This window comes from Paramisgurnus dabryanus, chromosome 11 (genome assembly GCF_030506205.2).
Source record: "Paramisgurnus dabryanus chromosome 11, PD_genome_1.1, whole genome shotgun sequence".
In the NCBI taxonomy this organism is placed as follows: domain Eukaryota; kingdom Metazoa; phylum Chordata; class Actinopteri; order Cypriniformes; family Cobitidae; genus Paramisgurnus; species Paramisgurnus dabryanus.
This window is the reverse complement of record NC_133347.1, coordinates 6,067,337-6,084,282: the sequence shown is the minus strand read 5'-3', so window position 1 is coordinate 6,084,282 and position 16,946 is coordinate 6,067,337. Positions and strand designations below refer to the sequence as shown.

Genomic DNA, 16,946 nt, shown 5'->3' with positions numbered 1-16,946 from the left:
AAATGCATCTATTTAAAATAGAGATATACATACATATGCATTTACATTTATCTGCACTATTAACTAGTGATGCACCGATGTATCGGCCGCCGATATTTATCGGCCGATTTTTGATGAATTTGAAACCATCGGCATATCGGCAATAGCACGAGAAAGGCCGATATCGATTGTTTATTAATTAACTGCATAAAGAAATCCATTATATGTAAAAAATTAGTTAATGTTGTTAATAAAATAAATGCTGAATTGCAAAAACCACCTTTGAAGGTTGTCATGCTCTCTTATTATATTTGTTTTAGCTTATTTTGTGCCTCTCTTATTATGTTGGTCAGTTGAATGTTAATTAGATCCAATCCATGTTCAGTAAAAATAATTTGATGCAGAAATAAACTAGCTAATAGACCAACTGTATAGTATTGTATACAAGTGTTTAACATCGGCATCGGTATCGGCCAGAAGTTGTCTGTTTAAATCGGTATCGGCCCAAAAAAATCCTATCGGTGCATCCCTACTATTAACTCATTTCAAGCATATACAATATGCATTTATATTAGCATAAACTGCACGTGATTAGCATGCATAATACTTTATTGGTTACACTTTACAATAAGGTTCATTAGTTAACTACATTAGTTAACATGAACCAATAATGAACTGCACTTTATTAATCTTTGTTGATGTTAATTTCAACAATTACTAAGTAAAAGCTTTATTTCTATTAACTAGAATTAACAAATGTATTGCTCATGGTTTGTTCATGTTAGTTAATATAAGAACTAATGAACCTTTTTGTAAAGTTTTACCAATGTATTTATTGCCAGTCACACAATAGTAAATAAACAAGAAAATAAAAAATATAATATGGTTTAACAATTTGTTTAACAAATAAACAAGAAAATAATAAATATAATATGATCCAACAATTTGTTTAACAAATAAACAAGAAAATAAATATTGATAATTATTAAGATTATCCTAAATGGTATGAGATAAAAAATTTATTTAATGAAACAAAAAACTGCATTATACTTTAATATTTACTATACTGTAGTATCTAGTGTTTCTAAACCTTACCATAGTAAATAGCTAGTAAAGTATACTACGAAAATTATTTTATTTGTGGTAAAAGTGCAGTAACCATGTTTTTTTAGGTGTATTGATAACTATTAGCAAAACCATGTTTTTACTACAGTACCATAGTTTAACAATGGTTTTTGAAAGCCATTATTTTGTACAGTAGTAATCATTCCCCATTTATTTTTACTACATGGTTTTACAACAATAACCATGTTGTTTTTTTACTGAACTGAAAAGGTTATTTTTCGTAAGGGACAGTAGGCCTACTTAGTTTATCAACTTACTATCGTTCATTCATTCAACAGAATACTAACGTTATATTCTGTACAGTAAAGTACATACAAAAAATTAACAAAGTGTAGTCACTATAATATACAGTCTACTTTAATTTACTGCAGTTTACTATAGTAAACACTCAAGTGTACCAGAGCATGTGTTCACGTGGTTTGAATAACAAAAAAAGTTTTTTGTACAAATTATAAATGGTTTTAAAACAGGTGGTTGGCATAATTTGCGTCACACTCTGGTCCATCGCGGCGCTACTGACACGACATCTACTGGGTTCCGCTTTCCGCATGTGAAAAAATAAAGATACACTACCGGATGCGTTCAGTTTTGCTTTTAAGTCAACTTGCTGTCAACCCGGAAAGAGGCTGAGTTGGTTTGTATCATGCGCCAGGACGCACGTCTCGACCCTCCGCGCCGCGCTTTCATCTATTTTCGCGAATAAGTCGCGCGTGCATTCTCCACAACATTTCACACGCGGCGGAACGAGGGTGAGTCACGAGCCTTTGGGATTTTGGAAGTGAATCAAGTTGGTGTTAGGTGTGGCAGTTGTGCGCAGTAGCGACTTCCTCTCCAAACGCGTGATCTAATGCATTTTTCCATGGGAGTTTATTAAAAATCGGTCACATGAATGCACCTGTCTGAAAAAGTGTATTATTATTATTATTGCTGTTCAATGTATTGACACCGTGGAAAATTGTTAATGTCAAACTTTGAATAACTATTACCAGAAAAGATGCATGCAGACAGTGATGCATAAAATACTGAATATTATGCATGGAAAATAAAGTGAATGCATTTATTATTTGTATTGTTTTCGGACGAATCTAACAATTTGGTGAATTAAAAACTTAAAACAAACAATCAGTTTTGTTTGCATCCAGATCTGGGACATGCCTTACCTGGACAGACAAAACCGGACCTGTGGATTCCTGGATATTGAGGAAAATGATAGGTTTTTCCGCCGTTATTTTATCTTGGATACTCATAAGAATTTTCTGTCATGGTACATGGACAATCCACAGGTATTTGTATTGACTTGCAGGATAAAATGGCATGTTTTTATTATCATTTGCTTGCACCCTCTCATTTGCATCCTAAATTATTCTGCATAATTTGCATAACCTTGCATATTTCCTGGAAAAAACAGAATTTACCTGTTGGAACAGAATGTGTTGGAAGTTTGCGTCTCAGTTACATTTCAAAGGTAAACATTATACTATATTAGGCTATACAATGTGCAGCAATAAGAATCAGTTCATTCCCTCAATTGGCACAACTTCGTTTAGTTATGTACTCTTTAATGACTTCTCTTTATTGATTGTAGGTTAATGAAGCATCGCCCAAGCAGAAACCAAAGGTAGCATTCTGCTTTGGTAAGTAAAAAAAGTGGGCATGTGTAGTTTTGTTTGTCACTGTATTGCAAACCAACACCTGTTTATTTTTTCATACAGTAATAAATGCATTGTCCAGACGGTATTTCCTGCAGGCAAATGATGAAGTGGACTTGAAGGAGTGGGTTGTCGCCTTGAATAATGCTACCAAAATTACAGTATGTCAAGCTTTTGTGCACAGACACCTGTTAATACAGTAAAAAAGCCTAGTTACAAAATAACCAATACATTAATGTCTTTTAGTTTTGCTTGGGGGTTTAAATCACATACCTGCATTTATGTGCATAGTGTAAATTTAAATGTCTGTTTAAGGTTCCCAAAGGATCACCAGTCGCCCGCAGCTCTGATGTCACAACTGTTTCGAACCCAAGTCAGTCAACATCTGGACTGGCGTACGAAACAAAAATTGTCGGGGGTGTGGTCGTGCACACACCTGTCCAGCAGGTGAATGACGTATTGTATTTAGGCATGTTTTAAACTTACTTGAATGAATCGTGTAAATATGAACACTACAATATGTTCTCAGAGCGAGACTGACGACGTCTTTACGAGTGACCTTGGCTCACATGTCACTTTAAGGAGATGTCAGAGCGTGCGGCCAAATATCCTCAGGTCTGGTTACTGTGTCAAACAAGGCAATGTGGTAAGGCCAGGTTCTTGAGATTGTTGAGATTGTAAATCACTGATTAACAAAATTTAAAGCAACTTAATTGTGACCCTGTCTGTGAAATCCAGGCTAAAGGCAAAAGCTTAATTTCACATATATGTCAATCTTTGAGATATCAAGGTTATTTTTCACATACTGTTCTTTACATTATGTAAAAAAAAAAAATGGCAAAAAAATGACTAGCTGGGTTCACAGGCCATGTCATATTTAATTACCTGCTTGTGTATATCTTTTATATCTCTATCAAAGGTTGTGCATTTAAATAGTGTGGTAATATGATGAAAATTTAACGGTCACATTACAATTCAGCTTCTGTATTTGGGCCCATGTGTTTGTTTCTATATGTTAGACTACACTAATAAAATGTGCGTCCTTAAGAAAATCCAGTTCACCTCTTTCCCCACCAGCGTTTAAAAAAAGTTTTTTATGGTTTTCACAAAAGTTTAATGCCTTCCAGGATTTTTTTGCTATATAAACATCATACAATATACACAAATGAAAGAACGGACCCTCTGCTTTAAAAACCTCAAATATGGGTAGGTTTCTTCAAAAACACAAAATTTTGAGCAAAAAGCTGAGACACGGACTTTTGTTAGTGATCAGATTCAGAGCGATAATCAAAACATACACAGAGTTTTTACTGGTTTTGGATCAGTGGATGCTTCAGTGTTTTATAAGTTCGGTAAGAGTGCCACCTAGTGGATAATAGAGGAAATACGGATTGTCGTAAAAACTCGTCATTGGCAGGGAAGCGTGTTTTCTCAATTTATGAGACAATGGCAGGGAAAGAGTTCAAATCACTTGCAGTGTTGGGGGAAATGCATTACAAGTAACGTGCATTACGTAATATTATTACTTTTCTGACGTAATGAGTAAAGTGTACGCATTACTTTTTAAATGTACACATTAATATTTGAGTTACTTTTTTAAAAAGGTAATGCAAGTTACTTTTTTAGTTAAATTATTTTGATATAAAAATGTACTTGTATATGTAGTTAAACTCTGAGATGGCAGGTCAGAGCTCGACATTTTTGTGATGAAATATGATATTTCTGAATGCAGAACTTTTCAGTCATAAAAACACCTGCAAGGCCTGAAAGAGATCAAGCCTGAGCCAAGAAAAAGTAACGCAAAAGTAACTAAAAAGTAACGTAAGCATTACTATCCATGAAAAGTAACTAAGTAACGCAATTAGTTACTTTTTTGGGGAGTAACTTAATATTGTAATGCATTACTTTTAAAAGTAACTTTTCTCAACACTGATCACTTGTAATATTTATTGACAACCTCAATTTTATTATTATTGTTATTTCAGAGAAAGAGCTGGAAGAGAAGATTTTTTATTCTAGATGACCAAAATGTGAGCTATTATAAATCTGAAACGGTAAGACATTGTAATAATAAACACTTTTAACACAATGCAAGTGAGTTATATTAATAGTGAAATGTTTTGTAATGTGTGTTCTGTCTTTGTTTAGGATAAGGAACCATTGCGCAGTATTAAATTGAAGGATGTACTTAAAGTAAATGAGTGTCTTGTAAAATCAGGGTAAGCTAATGTTTCTGTCTCTTTACACCTTTTACACCAACAACAGATTCATATTAAAGGCCCACTTTGTAGATTTTTAGCTGTATTTTCTAGTGGTGAGATTGTGAATGGCAAACAACGGCTCACTCCACAGCTCACCCTCCCTTTCAAAATGCATAGAGAAACATGACCGGTCTTCCATGTAAGGGAACTCGTGGTATATGTAGATTAAACAGCTTATAAGGTAATATAAGCAATACAGTTCATTATGTAAGGTCTTTATACACCACTGATAATATAGTTATATTGCATTTCTGTCAAGAGATCCTTCTAAATGTTACACAATGCACCTTTAATGAATGTGTTGCTTCATGCTGATTTGTAACACTGCTGTTTGTTTTTAGGGAACTGCTATGCCGCGACAATCTGTTTGAAATCATCACGAGTACCAGAACCTTTTACATCCAGGTAACTCTGAATAATTTGATTTATAATGTTTCATCTACTGTATCATTGAGACAAAAAAATGAATTGTAACATGTTAGGGGAAGTATGATGCACATAAAGTTTTTCTCATTGACAAGCAGCTGAATCTGCAGCTGTGTTAACGTGTTTTGAATCATCCTTGCGTAAATGCTCTGGCACTCAAGCAAAACATAAATAAGTCATTATAAACCATATTTAAAAAGTGTGACAGGTGTTGTGGCCCCATTCTGCTGATGCAAATGAGGCTTATGAAGTTAAAGGCAACAGTTCACACACAAAAACAATTCCTTTAATGTAATTTCATTGACAGAATAATCGTACGTTTAATGTAATAACATTTACAATCATTTACAACCATGCTGTACTGATTTACATAATTGTACATTCTAAAAAATACTTGGTTATTTTTAACCCATTGTTTGGTCAAATATATACATTTTCTGGGTAATTTAACCCAATGGCTGTGTTTCTCCTCCTGTTTGACCCAACGCTGGGTTGAAAATAATCTAGTTTTTTTTTAAAGTACAGCCACAATGTTGCATAGTGCAAAAATGTAAAAGTTTGTTGTGTTGTCTTGTGTGTATTTGTGTTGTATGCATGCAGACAGACACCCCAGAGGACATGAAAGGCTGGATCAAGGATATTGGCACAAAAATTCAAGACTTCAGAGGACTATCTAAGGTAAAAAACAACAATGAAAAAGTGAATTAATCAGATTATTCTGATCCCAATAAATAGTGAAATATAGTGGAAGATTTGCAGTTTCACTTACACAATTTAGATTTAAAGGCACACTCCACGTTTTATTTTTTACTTTTTTTTGAAAATATACTAATTTTCCAGCCCCTCTAGAGTTAAACATTTGATTTTTACCGTTTTGGAATCCATTCAGCTGATCTCCGGGTCTGGCAGTACCACTTTTATCATAGCTTAGCACAATCAATTGAATCTGATTAGACCATTTGCATCGCGCTAAAAAATAGCCAAAGATTTCAATATTTTTCCTATTAAGAAGTTGACTCTTTTGTAGTTACATCGTGTACTAAGACCGACTGAAAATTAAAAGTTGCAATTTTCTAGGCCGATATGGCTAGGAACTATTTTCTCATTCTGGCGTAGTAATCAAGGACTTTGCTGCCGTAACATGGCTGCAGGAGGCACAATGATATTAAGCAGTGCCTGAAAATAGTCCCCTGCTATTGAAAGTTACCAAGAGGACTATTTTCGGGCAGTGCGTAATATCATTGCCCCTGCTGCAGCCATGTTACAGCAGCAAAGTCAAGGGCCAAGTTTTATATAGGAAAAATATCGAAACTCTTTGGTTATTATTTAGCACGATGCTAATGGTCTAATTAGATTCAATGGATTATGCTAAGCTATGCTAAAAGTGGTACCGCCCGACCCGGATATTGGCTGAATGGATTTCAAAACTGTAAAAATCAAATAGTTAACTCTAGGGGAGCTGGAAAATTAGAATATTTTCAAAAAAAGTGGAGTGTCCCTTTAATGTGTAGATACAACTAGCCATTCCTAGGTCGATTTTTCAGACAGCCTTATCGTTTACACATCCTTACACCAGCCCAACATCATATGAGCAATTCAGCATTATGGATGTGAAATTTGCAGTTAAAACTTTAAATATAAGTCATCAGAGAATGCATTTATTACCAGTATATTGTACTATCTGTTTAGATATTTTTTTAAACCCCTGATGATAGAGTCCAGACATCAGAAAAATATCAGTCTATGCATGTGTCTTTGATTTTAGATGAGGGAAACATTCATGCGTTGCATTTTTTATGACAGGATGTTTTTTGGAGACAACATACTTTTTAGTAGGGATGCACCGATAGGATTTTTTTGGGCCGATACCGATTTAAACAGACAACTTCTGGCCGATACCAATATTAAACACTTGTATACAATACTATACAGTTGGTCTATTAGCTAGTTTATTTCTGCACCAAATTATTTTTACTGAGCATGGATTGGATCTAATTAACATTCAACTGACCAATCTAATAAGAGAGGCATAAATTAAGCTAAAACAAATATAATAACAACCTTCAAAGGTGGTTTTTGCTATTTAGCATTTATTTTATTAACAACATTAACTCATTTTTTTTACATATAATGGATTTCTTTAATAAACAATCGGTATCGGCCTTTCTCGTGCTATTGCCGATATGCCGATGGTTTCAAATTCATCAAAAATCGGCCGATAAATATCGACGGCCGATACATCGGTGCATCACTACTTTTTAGTTATTCTGTGAATTAAAAAGCACAATCCAGAAGCAATAATACCCAACAAATGGAGAAGCGACAGCTCTTTAAATAAATGTTTTATTGAAAAACCATTTCTATTTAAATGTTTGTATTTTAAACAGCGTTATGGACGTGACATTTCTTCATTATAGACGTGACAATTCTAAAATTTGCACTTGTTTAACTATTGAAAATAATAAAAAGAAATGTTTTAAAATCTTTAACGGAGACTTCGCATGGGTATTTAAACCACTAAATATTGACAAAACTTTACTTTTCATAATAAGGTTGACATTTGCATGGACTTTGCTCATATGTGGGTTTAGCCTATATGTCATAAGTAGTTTCGGCAGGACTGTGTGTTTTATTAATCAGATAGGGAAATAGTCAGGAAATCTTTTGGAAACATTATTTTTACAATTCTGTTTGGTGCAGAAATGACACACTTGACCTTTAAAGGAAAACACCACTGTTTTTCAAAATTATACTATGTTCTTACCTCAACTTAGACAAATTAATACATCCTTATCTTTTTTCAATGCATGCACTTAATCTTTGTACAGCGCGTCATGAATGTGTTAGCGTTTAGCCTAGCCCCATTCATTCCTTAGGATCCAAACAGGGATGAATTTAGAAGCCACCAAACACTTCCATGTTTTCTCTATTTAAAGACTGTTACATGAGTAGTAACACAAGTAAGTATGGTGGCACAAAATAAAACTTTTGTTTGGAGCCTAAGGAATGAATGGTGCTAGGCTAAATGCTAACACATTCACGACACGCTGTACAAACATTAAGTGCTCGCTTTAAAAAAAGATAGGTATGTATAAATTTGTCTACGTTGAGGTAAGAACATAGTAAAATATTGAAAAACAGTGGTGTTTTCCTTTAACAAACATAATTCCTATTCAGTGTTTCTCACGTTTTCTTTGTCTCAGTGTCGTGGTTCCGGCAGAGTCTTTTCTACGCAAGGCAAACCTCAGCTCGTGAAGTCAACCTCCATGGCCAATTCGTGGCAGCCCTGGACGCCTGTGCCGAGTCAGGAGCAGCGTTTAAAGGAAGAGGGCCCGTACTGCTCTCTCCCGTCGCTCTCACACACAGGCCAAGTCTCTCAGTCACAAACTCGACAACGGCACCACTCGCAGCCTCAGTTCGGTCCCACTGACACAGACATTCCAGACAACTTCGACAATCTCCGCACCACTGATGTTTAACTGCTTTAACGTCGGATACTGCTGGCCAGAACATGGATAGTATTATGATATTAGCTCTTTGATCATGTGATCGTAGCAAGACTGCAAATAAGAAAAGCTGCACAAAACTGCATGTGGTGCGATGCTGTTTATTGGTCTTAGAAGAATGTGTGCTTTATGAATGTAGGAATGTAAAATAAGGAAGGATCAGCTGATCAGTTCCATCAGCTCCGTTTTATGTGTCATATTGCTTTATTAGATTTTAGTCAAATGTCTTTTTTATGAAGACATACAGCGGGGTCCAAAATGTTGAAATCACTACTGAATATGATGATATTTTTCATAGGAAAATTTTATATTTAAACATAACAATTCAAGTAAAATTAGGATTTATTAACATGATGAATGTATTAGTTTTGGTTAAATAAACCCCTGACCTTTTAGTACAATGAAGTTAACATGGCCAGTGTTACAGGTTTGGTTGCATTTGATATGTAATCTAAAAATAATGCAGAATCTGATATATTATGTTATCTTTTTATGTAATATTTTCTTTTAAAATGAGTCCTTACATTTTTTTTAATTGAATGGTTTAAAGAAAAATATGTCCAATATGTCCAATGGCTTTTGGACCCCTATAAAGTTGGTTTTGAAGATATTTTGGCTTTAACATGAAGGATTTGGAAAGCATTTTATAAAAGCATTTAAACAGTGCTTTGGTTAATGAAATATACTGTAAATGAAAATGTAATACGTTTCATATTAATGCTTATGGAATTAATGAACATCTTCATACAATCTTTTAGTTATTGTGAATGGTACTAAATGTTGACAAAGCAGTAATGTTTCTATTTTCTGTAAACTAGCCTACTAAAATTTGCCAGATGCATCATTGCTTTGCATATAAAATAAAGCGTCCTGTGAAGGAATGTGACTTTTGTTTAGTTTTTCAGCCAGTCCAGAAGTGGGCGCTCATTCAATAAACGACAATAACAAAACCTGACGAGAAAATATAGAAATACAAGGAGGTAGAATGGCAATAACATGTTTATTTTAAAGTGCAAAGCTGGGGAGACCTAGTAAGTAGATATAATGGGCAATAAATTTTTAAAATAATTTGTAACTTTGTATTTTCAACCTCAAAAATAAAGTTTATGAGCGTCAATGTTAATAATCACAGGCCGATTCCTATACGGAAGGCTGCAGCCTTCGAAGGTCGCTTATGCAGGCTGCATACGTCATCAAGACGTTTATTTAAGTTAAATAAGCATTACATTCGCAAGTCATTAGCATATTACAACAATTTACGATTAGCTACGAATATAAGTCAATTTTATAATTGTTAATATTCTGAAGTAAGACAGTGTTGATGACGTATGCGGCCTACAAATGTGACCTCCGGAGGCTACAGCCTTCCGACTGAGAAACGGCGCGCGTACGCATGTGGTATGTGACTTTTCTCAGCGCTGTTGAGGATGAACCAATCAAAGCCATCGGTAATTAATCGATAATGATTTTTATTTAACCGTTTATCACGCTCGCTGAAATAGATAGTCCATTTATATCAATGTATCGGAATTCTCGGAGTCAAAAGATCTGAAAGGTTATAGTGTTTGATGTTAAACAAAATTTAATGGCACAAAAAACACGCTGGGACTTGAATGTAGCTTAACGTGGAGTCGCCTTTCTGGGCCACCGCATTAAGGTCTCCTAAGAAAACATACTATGTAGCATCCAATTGAAATAAAAAGGAGTCCACTGAACTGATAGCAGGTCGGTTGTTAGTAAACTATGATGAACCGTATCCTCGTGTGTTTACAGTCTGTGGCTCATATTATTCGCACGCGAAGTGAGTAAATAATGGAGTTTGAAATAACGCGCACGAGGCCGTCGCTTTTTGGAGATATTGGTAAGTCTCGTTATTTATACTTGAGACATGCAGATCTGTCATTTTACATTGCTGCAAGTAACCAACAGGCTACTAATCATTTGATCAGATTCAGGAGACAGATCTGACTAACTGTATAAACTGTGTGACACTGTTTGTCTAATAAAGAGGTTTAGATCAAAGCTCGTTGACAAAACAAACCGGAATTGTATTGTGGCCATATGCAGTTTGGCCTTGAATCAGTCACCAATGAAAATTAACAGGTTACTAAAGCCTACTGTATATCAGTGTGAACTGAGTCAACACATAACTCAGCAAAGTGTCCTTTATTGTGGATGTCATACATCATGCAATAAATCATGGGTCTTCAAAGGGCGTCCTCCAAATATTATTTAAATTAAAGGTGCCATAGAATAAAAAAAGTGTAGTTACCTAGGCATAGATGAGTAATAAAAGCTCTGTACATGGTAATGACACATCGTGAGCCTCAAACGCGTATGTTTTCTCATTTTTATGTAAACCTTGTGCACGCAAAGACAGGAAAACAGGCCAATCTCAACGTAACACCTACTGTGACATCACAGTCAAGATGTACGCCCCAACATTAAATAACACATACAATTTATTACAAAGATGTTTACTAATGTGAGCTACTGACATAAGCCGCAGAGCAAAGCTCAGCATTATTATTCATGATCCTTCCAAATAGGGCAAATCTTAGGGTTGTAAATGGACATTGTTTTGTACTTAATAAAGTTACATACCTTCTATGTAAATATTAAAGAACAATTTAACATACAATTTCGATTCATTCTTTGGCACCTTTAATTATTATTTTTATTGAAATTAGGCATGCAACAAAAAATGCATTAAAAGTCAAATAATAGAAATTATAGAATGATGGTTCCCATATAAAATGATATTTTATGTGGATAGGATAATATTGCAATTCTTTAAAATGTATAATGGTACTACATTATTACAATATTAAATTAAAACCATGAAAAAACACTATGGTGTTACTGTTGTAACATATCCAAATGTTAAAATGATTTCAATGTTACACTTCATTGTTTACCATTCTCCAACAATTACCTGCATCATTTGTCTATATCCCTAGGTATTTTTGTTTATTAGTGACCAGCAAAACCTCTACATTTTTGACTATTTGAAAAAATATAATATTGGGTTAGGTAAACTTTATTGTCCCATAAGGAAATTTGTCTTGAGCTCAAAAGTACAGCAACTGCATCATAAAACACATGGTTAATTAACAAATAATCCACACAATAACACAACAACACCTAAATAATAATAATAATGCATTTAATAAAAAAAAAATCATTTTAACTACCTTCTCTTGGCATTGTAAGCATATGATTTTATAACTAAATTAATTATAAATATGCAATTTATTTGACCTCAAAGCATATCAGAACTCTGGTGCCCCCTACTCCAGATGGGTGCAGGAGTCGGACCACTTATGGAGACATATCTGAAAGGTTGAAAGTAGGGCTGTCAAACGATTAATCGTGATTAATCATCCACAAAAATAAAAGTTTGCGTTTGCATATTATATGTTTGTGTACTGTGTGTAATTATTATGTATATTATTATGTTAATATCTGTATTTAAGAAACAATTACATGTACATATATATTTATTTCTATTTTTATACAATTTATATTGTATATAAATAAATAAAATATATCTAAAAACATTTTTCTTAAATTTGTACATGTATCTGTGTGTATTTATTTATATATATATATACATACATAATAATTACACACAGTACAAACACATATAATTAGGGCTGTAACGATTAATCGTGTGTCCCATTAAAAATGCCTGTCTGAAATCGATTCTGAATCGCAAGGCTGCGATTCTGTGTTTCATGCACAGCTTGTGCGTATACTACGGCATTTGGTCAGTATGAAGTCCTTATCAATCTAAAATCATTGCGAGTCGGAGTCGTTTATAACGTGCATTTAAAAAAGCAACACCCGTTAAACAGAATCATTCAAAATATTCTTTATTATCATGAAAATACCTGAAACAATTTGAAGAACAGCGATATAAATATTCTTATAGACATTTCCTGGAATTGCGTTTGTAATGCTACTTCTTCTGTGGCACCAAGGAAGTTTCTGCACAGGAGCGCCCCCTGGCTTTGGGATGTTTCAGGATTTCATAGTAATTCATTAAAATTCATTCATTGAGAAAACGCGCATTTGCACGATTAATCGTTACAGCCCTACATGCAAACACAAACTTTTATTTTGTATGCGATTAATCGCGACTAATCGTTTGACAGCCCTAGTTGAAAGCAACTTTTGAAAGGATGTCTGTATCTCCTTTTGCTTCCACAAAGTAACAATTAACAATATAGGTGATTTATCAGATCTCTAACGGCATTATATTGTACATAAATCTTTTGCAAATGGAACACAGTTCTCATAAATGCTTTTGAAATGCTTACGTTTTGTAGTTTTTATCTGTGCAGCACATGGTTTGGGCTTCTGGACGGATCGCTCGGCAGTTCACGAGGCTGCGGCTCAGGGCAGAGCTGTACAGCTGCAGAAGTTGATTGAGAACGGAGCGTCTGTCAACATCGTGGCTGTGGACTCTATCACACCTCTTCATGAAGCCTGTATACAGGGTCATACACAGTGTGTCAAGCTGCTCCTGGATGCTGGAGCTCACGTAAGGATATACATTGACATTTGAGGAGCTCAGGCAAAACCCTCAGCTTTTATCCGAATCTTAAAGGATTCTGACAACAAAGCGGTATTTTGGATTGGCCTGAGACCAGAATTAAGCAGATTTGAAGTGAAAGTATTTAATGAACGTAGGGCTACATAACAACTAAACGCAACTAATAGTTTGCAGAATAAAAGTTTTTCTTTGCATCATATATGTCTGTGTACAGTATATAATAAGTATGTATATATAAATACACACAGATGCATGTATTATTTTAAGAAAGAAAGATGTGTATATATTAAGTATTTATACAGAATATAAATGATATATAAATATAAAAATGTATAAATATATTATATAGTCTTTTACAAGTAGTATAAGTATGTATGACTTAATGACTCTTGTTGAACCCTGATCAGTCAGTCTGGAGGGGAGGTTTTCTGGTGTGTTGAAGGAATGTATCTGTCAGTGCATCGGTTTATGGTTTGGTTGTTTAACAGGTTGATGCTCGTAACATAGACGGCAGCACTCCATTATGTGACGCCTGTGCTGCTGGGAGTCTGGAGTGTGTGAAGTTGCTGTTAGATCATGGAGCCACAGTCAACCCTCCACTATTCACCTTCTCACCTCTCCACGAGGCCTGCATGGGCGGTAAGCACTTGATGTTTGTTTAAAGGAGTTTTATGTAGGATTAAACTTAGTATTGCAGTCCAAATTCAAAATATTGAAGATATTAGAACTAAAACTATACGAATATTTGCTGAGAAAAGTCCCCAACTTTCCCCCATATGAGTTATTATTGAATAGCCATCACAAAAAGAGCCTGTATTGCAGAATTTACAAGCTACAGTTTGTTGTAAATGTAAACGAACATGTTTTTTTTTACTTGTATTGAAAAATATGTGTGTATATCTGTTTGAATCTGCAAGGTAACTCAAAATGTGTCCAGCTCATGATTGATAAAGGTGCTTTAATGGAAGCCCACGACTGCCACTTTGGTACTCCGCTGCATGTGGCGTGTGCCAGGCAACATGTCGACTGTGTCAGGGTTCTGCTCAATGCAGGTGAGTAATGTAAGTGAACTTGTTTACGCCAATACACAATGACTTAAATGAAAATTTAAGATGTCATGGCCAGATTTAAAGTCTGCGGGAAGTCATTTCAGAGAATTGCTTCCAAACGCATTATAAATGTTGGAAATGTATTGCTAAAACACATTGAAAAGACAATGTGGTACTGAATTGTCACGATTGTGTTAGGGGCGGGGCTAGAACGATGGTTTGATGATGCACTGGAGTCACCGAGCATGGCCCCGCCCCTAACACAATCGCGAGCATCCATTCAGGTTGTAATAGTGTTTTAAAGTAACTTCAGAGAGCAATTTAAAGGCGGGGTGCATGATCTCTGAAAACCAATGTTGACATTTGAATTCACCTAAACAAACACGCCCCTACCCCAATAGAATTTGGACCTTCTTATGATAGACCCGGCCCACACATACACAACCCGGGCAACGATGTCTGTTAGTAGACACGCCCCTTACTGCTGATTGGCTAGAAGTGTGTTTTGGTAGTCTGCCCGAATGCCTTTTCCAAAGTGTTTTTCAAAAAACATGCACCCCGCCTGTAATATCTACTACACAGACTTTAAAAGAGGCCTTGCTGGTTTTTTAGGTAAAAAAACAAAATGGTACATAAAGACTTGTTCTGTTAATGGTCTTAGACAGCCTTTGATTAAATGTTGTTGCTTCTTAAATCTTTTTTTTTTGCTGTAAGGTGCAAATGTAAATGCTGCCAAGATCCATGAGACGGCACTGCATCACGCCGCCAAAGTAAAAAATCTGGAACTAATTGAGCTTTTGGTAGAATATGGAGGAAATATTTTTGCCAGAGACAACCTTGGCAAAAAGCCTCTTCAGTACACCAGACCCGGTTCACCATCTGCCCGCTGCATTGAGGTTTATGAATGTAAGTTTTTTTTATATTACAAATCGATGGCTAAATACTTTTTCATATAGTTATCTGATAAATAATTTAAATCAAAGAAATGTATATTAGTTTGGCTAAACTAGAATGAATAGTGTCAACATGATAACTTTTATTTTTGACTTCTTTTAGCAACACCCCTGACTCTTCAGCAGTTATGCAGAATTGCTGTCAGAAATGCTCTTGGAAAAAGGGCACGGATGGTGTTGACTCAACTGGGTCTCCCGAACCGAATGGTTTGTTTCATGTCTTACTCGCCGCCAGCCCCTACCCTGGAACTCTTCACCTCTTTATGATCTGCTACTTTGTTTCTTCCCAAGGTATTAATGATGGTATCATGACTGCTTGTGTATAAAATTACAAGACTTACTGTCATGCTTATTGTGAAGCATGGTTACTGTAACAGCCAAACTCAGTATTTGTCTGTTACATATTTGTCAACATATTTACCCCCCTCTGCAGCACCAAGCCAATAGGAGACATGATGACTTGATATGGATGCACTTTAATGCCAAATATATAATATTTTGGTTGACTTTTGTGGAAGAAAGCACCAACATTTCTTTTGTAATTATATTTGGTTCGAATATATGTGTTTTATTAGCACGCTGCTTAAACATCTTGCAATAAGACAAATAATTTATTTTCTGTTCATACAAGATTAAGCATTAGTCTGATGGTAGGCCTACTATAGATGAAAATCAGTTTTACAATTACCGGTATGCATTGTATATTTTCACTTGTTATGACATTTGTATATTGTCTTATGTAGGTTTTATATCAATTATGCAAATTGTGTATATCTAACTAGTTTACTTAAAATATAAATTAATATATTGTACAGATGCTTTAAATAATTTAACCAGTTATATTTAAAGTTACTGTTTGTAATAATTAAACTGTAATCTACTGCAAAGGAAATTGCAATTTTCTATTTGTTTTTATTTGTTTTATTCAAATGTATGCTCACTTAAATCATTAACAAAATTGACTTCTATAAATTAATTTTGGCCAAGAAGAGATATTTTTTGGTTTACATTTTGAATTATTTTACCCACTGAAGTACCTAACAATGGGCAGCTTTGGTTAAAGCGCTGAAGCTCTCCTTATTTTAAAATAACCAATTGACTGCTTTCCTGTGACGTCATGTAGGGAAACACCCACTAGAGGGCAAGAGAGAGCTATCTGCCGTTGTCTGCAGGTTAAAGGGATAGTTCACCCAAAAATGAAAATTCTGTCATCATTTACACGCTCTCATGTTGTTACAAACCTAAAAAAAAAATGTTCTGGTGAACATGAAGGAAAATATTTTGATTAATGTAACTGATCAGAGGCCCCATTGACTTCCACAGTAGGAAAAAATAATACTAATTCAATGGGGCCTCTGCTCAGTTTGGTTACAAAACATTCCTATAAGGACAACAACAATTAAAAACACAAATATACTTAAAATAATTTAATTAAAGGGG

At 34.8% G+C, this 16,946-nt stretch overlaps 2 protein-coding genes across 4 annotated transcripts; both read left to right on the top strand.

The window, feature by feature from the left end:
• The first annotated feature begins 1,565 nt into the window (after positions 1 to 1,565).
• Positions 1,566 to 9,819, top strand: plekha2 (pleckstrin homology domain containing A2). The gene is made up of 12 exons (XM_065248334.2): positions 1,566 to 1,853; positions 2,247 to 2,387; positions 2,513 to 2,569; positions 2,690 to 2,738; positions 2,817 to 2,914; positions 3,069 to 3,200; positions 3,283 to 3,399; positions 4,739 to 4,807; positions 4,902 to 4,972; positions 5,356 to 5,419; positions 6,041 to 6,118; positions 8,644 to 9,819. The coding sequence occupies exons 2-12, from the start codon at positions 2,256 to 2,258 to the stop codon at positions 8,917 to 8,919; spliced, it is 1,143 nt and encodes a 380-aa protein (XP_065104406.1). The 5' UTR covers positions 1,566 to 1,853; positions 2,247 to 2,255; the 3' UTR covers positions 8,920 to 9,819.
• Positions 9,820 to 10,552: 733 nt separating this feature from the next.
• Positions 10,553 to 16,343, top strand: asb13b (ankyrin repeat and SOCS box containing 13b). Of its 3 annotated transcripts, XM_065248332.2 has the most exons (7): positions 10,553 to 10,807; positions 13,278 to 13,492; positions 13,993 to 14,143; positions 14,422 to 14,556; positions 15,268 to 15,459; positions 15,610 to 15,797; positions 15,940 to 16,343. In XM_065248332.2, exons 1-6 carry the CDS (start codon positions 10,759 to 10,761, stop codon positions 15,771 to 15,773), a joined length of 906 nt encoding a protein of 301 aa, XP_065104404.1. In that variant the 5' UTR covers positions 10,553 to 10,758; the 3' UTR covers positions 15,774 to 15,797; positions 15,940 to 16,343. The 3 variants fall into 3 exon arrangements, with proteins under 3 accessions (XP_065104404.1, XP_065104403.1, XP_065104405.1); XM_065248331.2 differs by having other exon boundaries at positions 10,556 to 10,807; positions 15,610 to 16,343; XM_065248333.2 differs by having other exon boundaries at positions 10,560 to 10,807; positions 13,293 to 13,492; positions 15,610 to 16,343.
• The last annotated feature ends 603 nt before the right edge of the window (positions 16,344 to 16,946 follow it).

Bases quoted from the DNA above. Each gene is read 5' to 3' on its own strand.
- plekha2 (XM_065248334.2), top strand. From the start codon at position 2,256: ATGCCTTACCTGGACAGACAAAACCGGACCTGTGGATTCCTGGATATT. The intron at 2,388-2,512 runs GTATTTGTATTG...TGGAAAAAACAG, and splicing joins GGTACATGGACAATCCACAG to AATTTACCTGTTGGAACAGA. The intron at 2,739-2,816 runs GTAAGTAAAAAA...TTTTTCATACAG, and splicing joins AAAGGTAGCATTCTGCTTTG to TAATAAATGCATTGTCCAGA.
- asb13b (XM_065248332.2), top strand. From the start codon at position 10,759: ATGGAGTTTGAAATAACGCGCACGAGGCCGTCGCTTTTTGGAGATATT. The intron at 14,557-15,267 runs GTGAGTAATGTA...TTTTGCTGTAAG, and splicing joins CAGGGTTCTGCTCAATGCAG to GTGCAAATGTAAATGCTGCC. The intron at 15,460-15,609 runs GTAAGTTTTTTT...GACTTCTTTTAG, and splicing joins CTGCATTGAGGTTTATGAAT to CAACACCCCTGACTCTTCAG.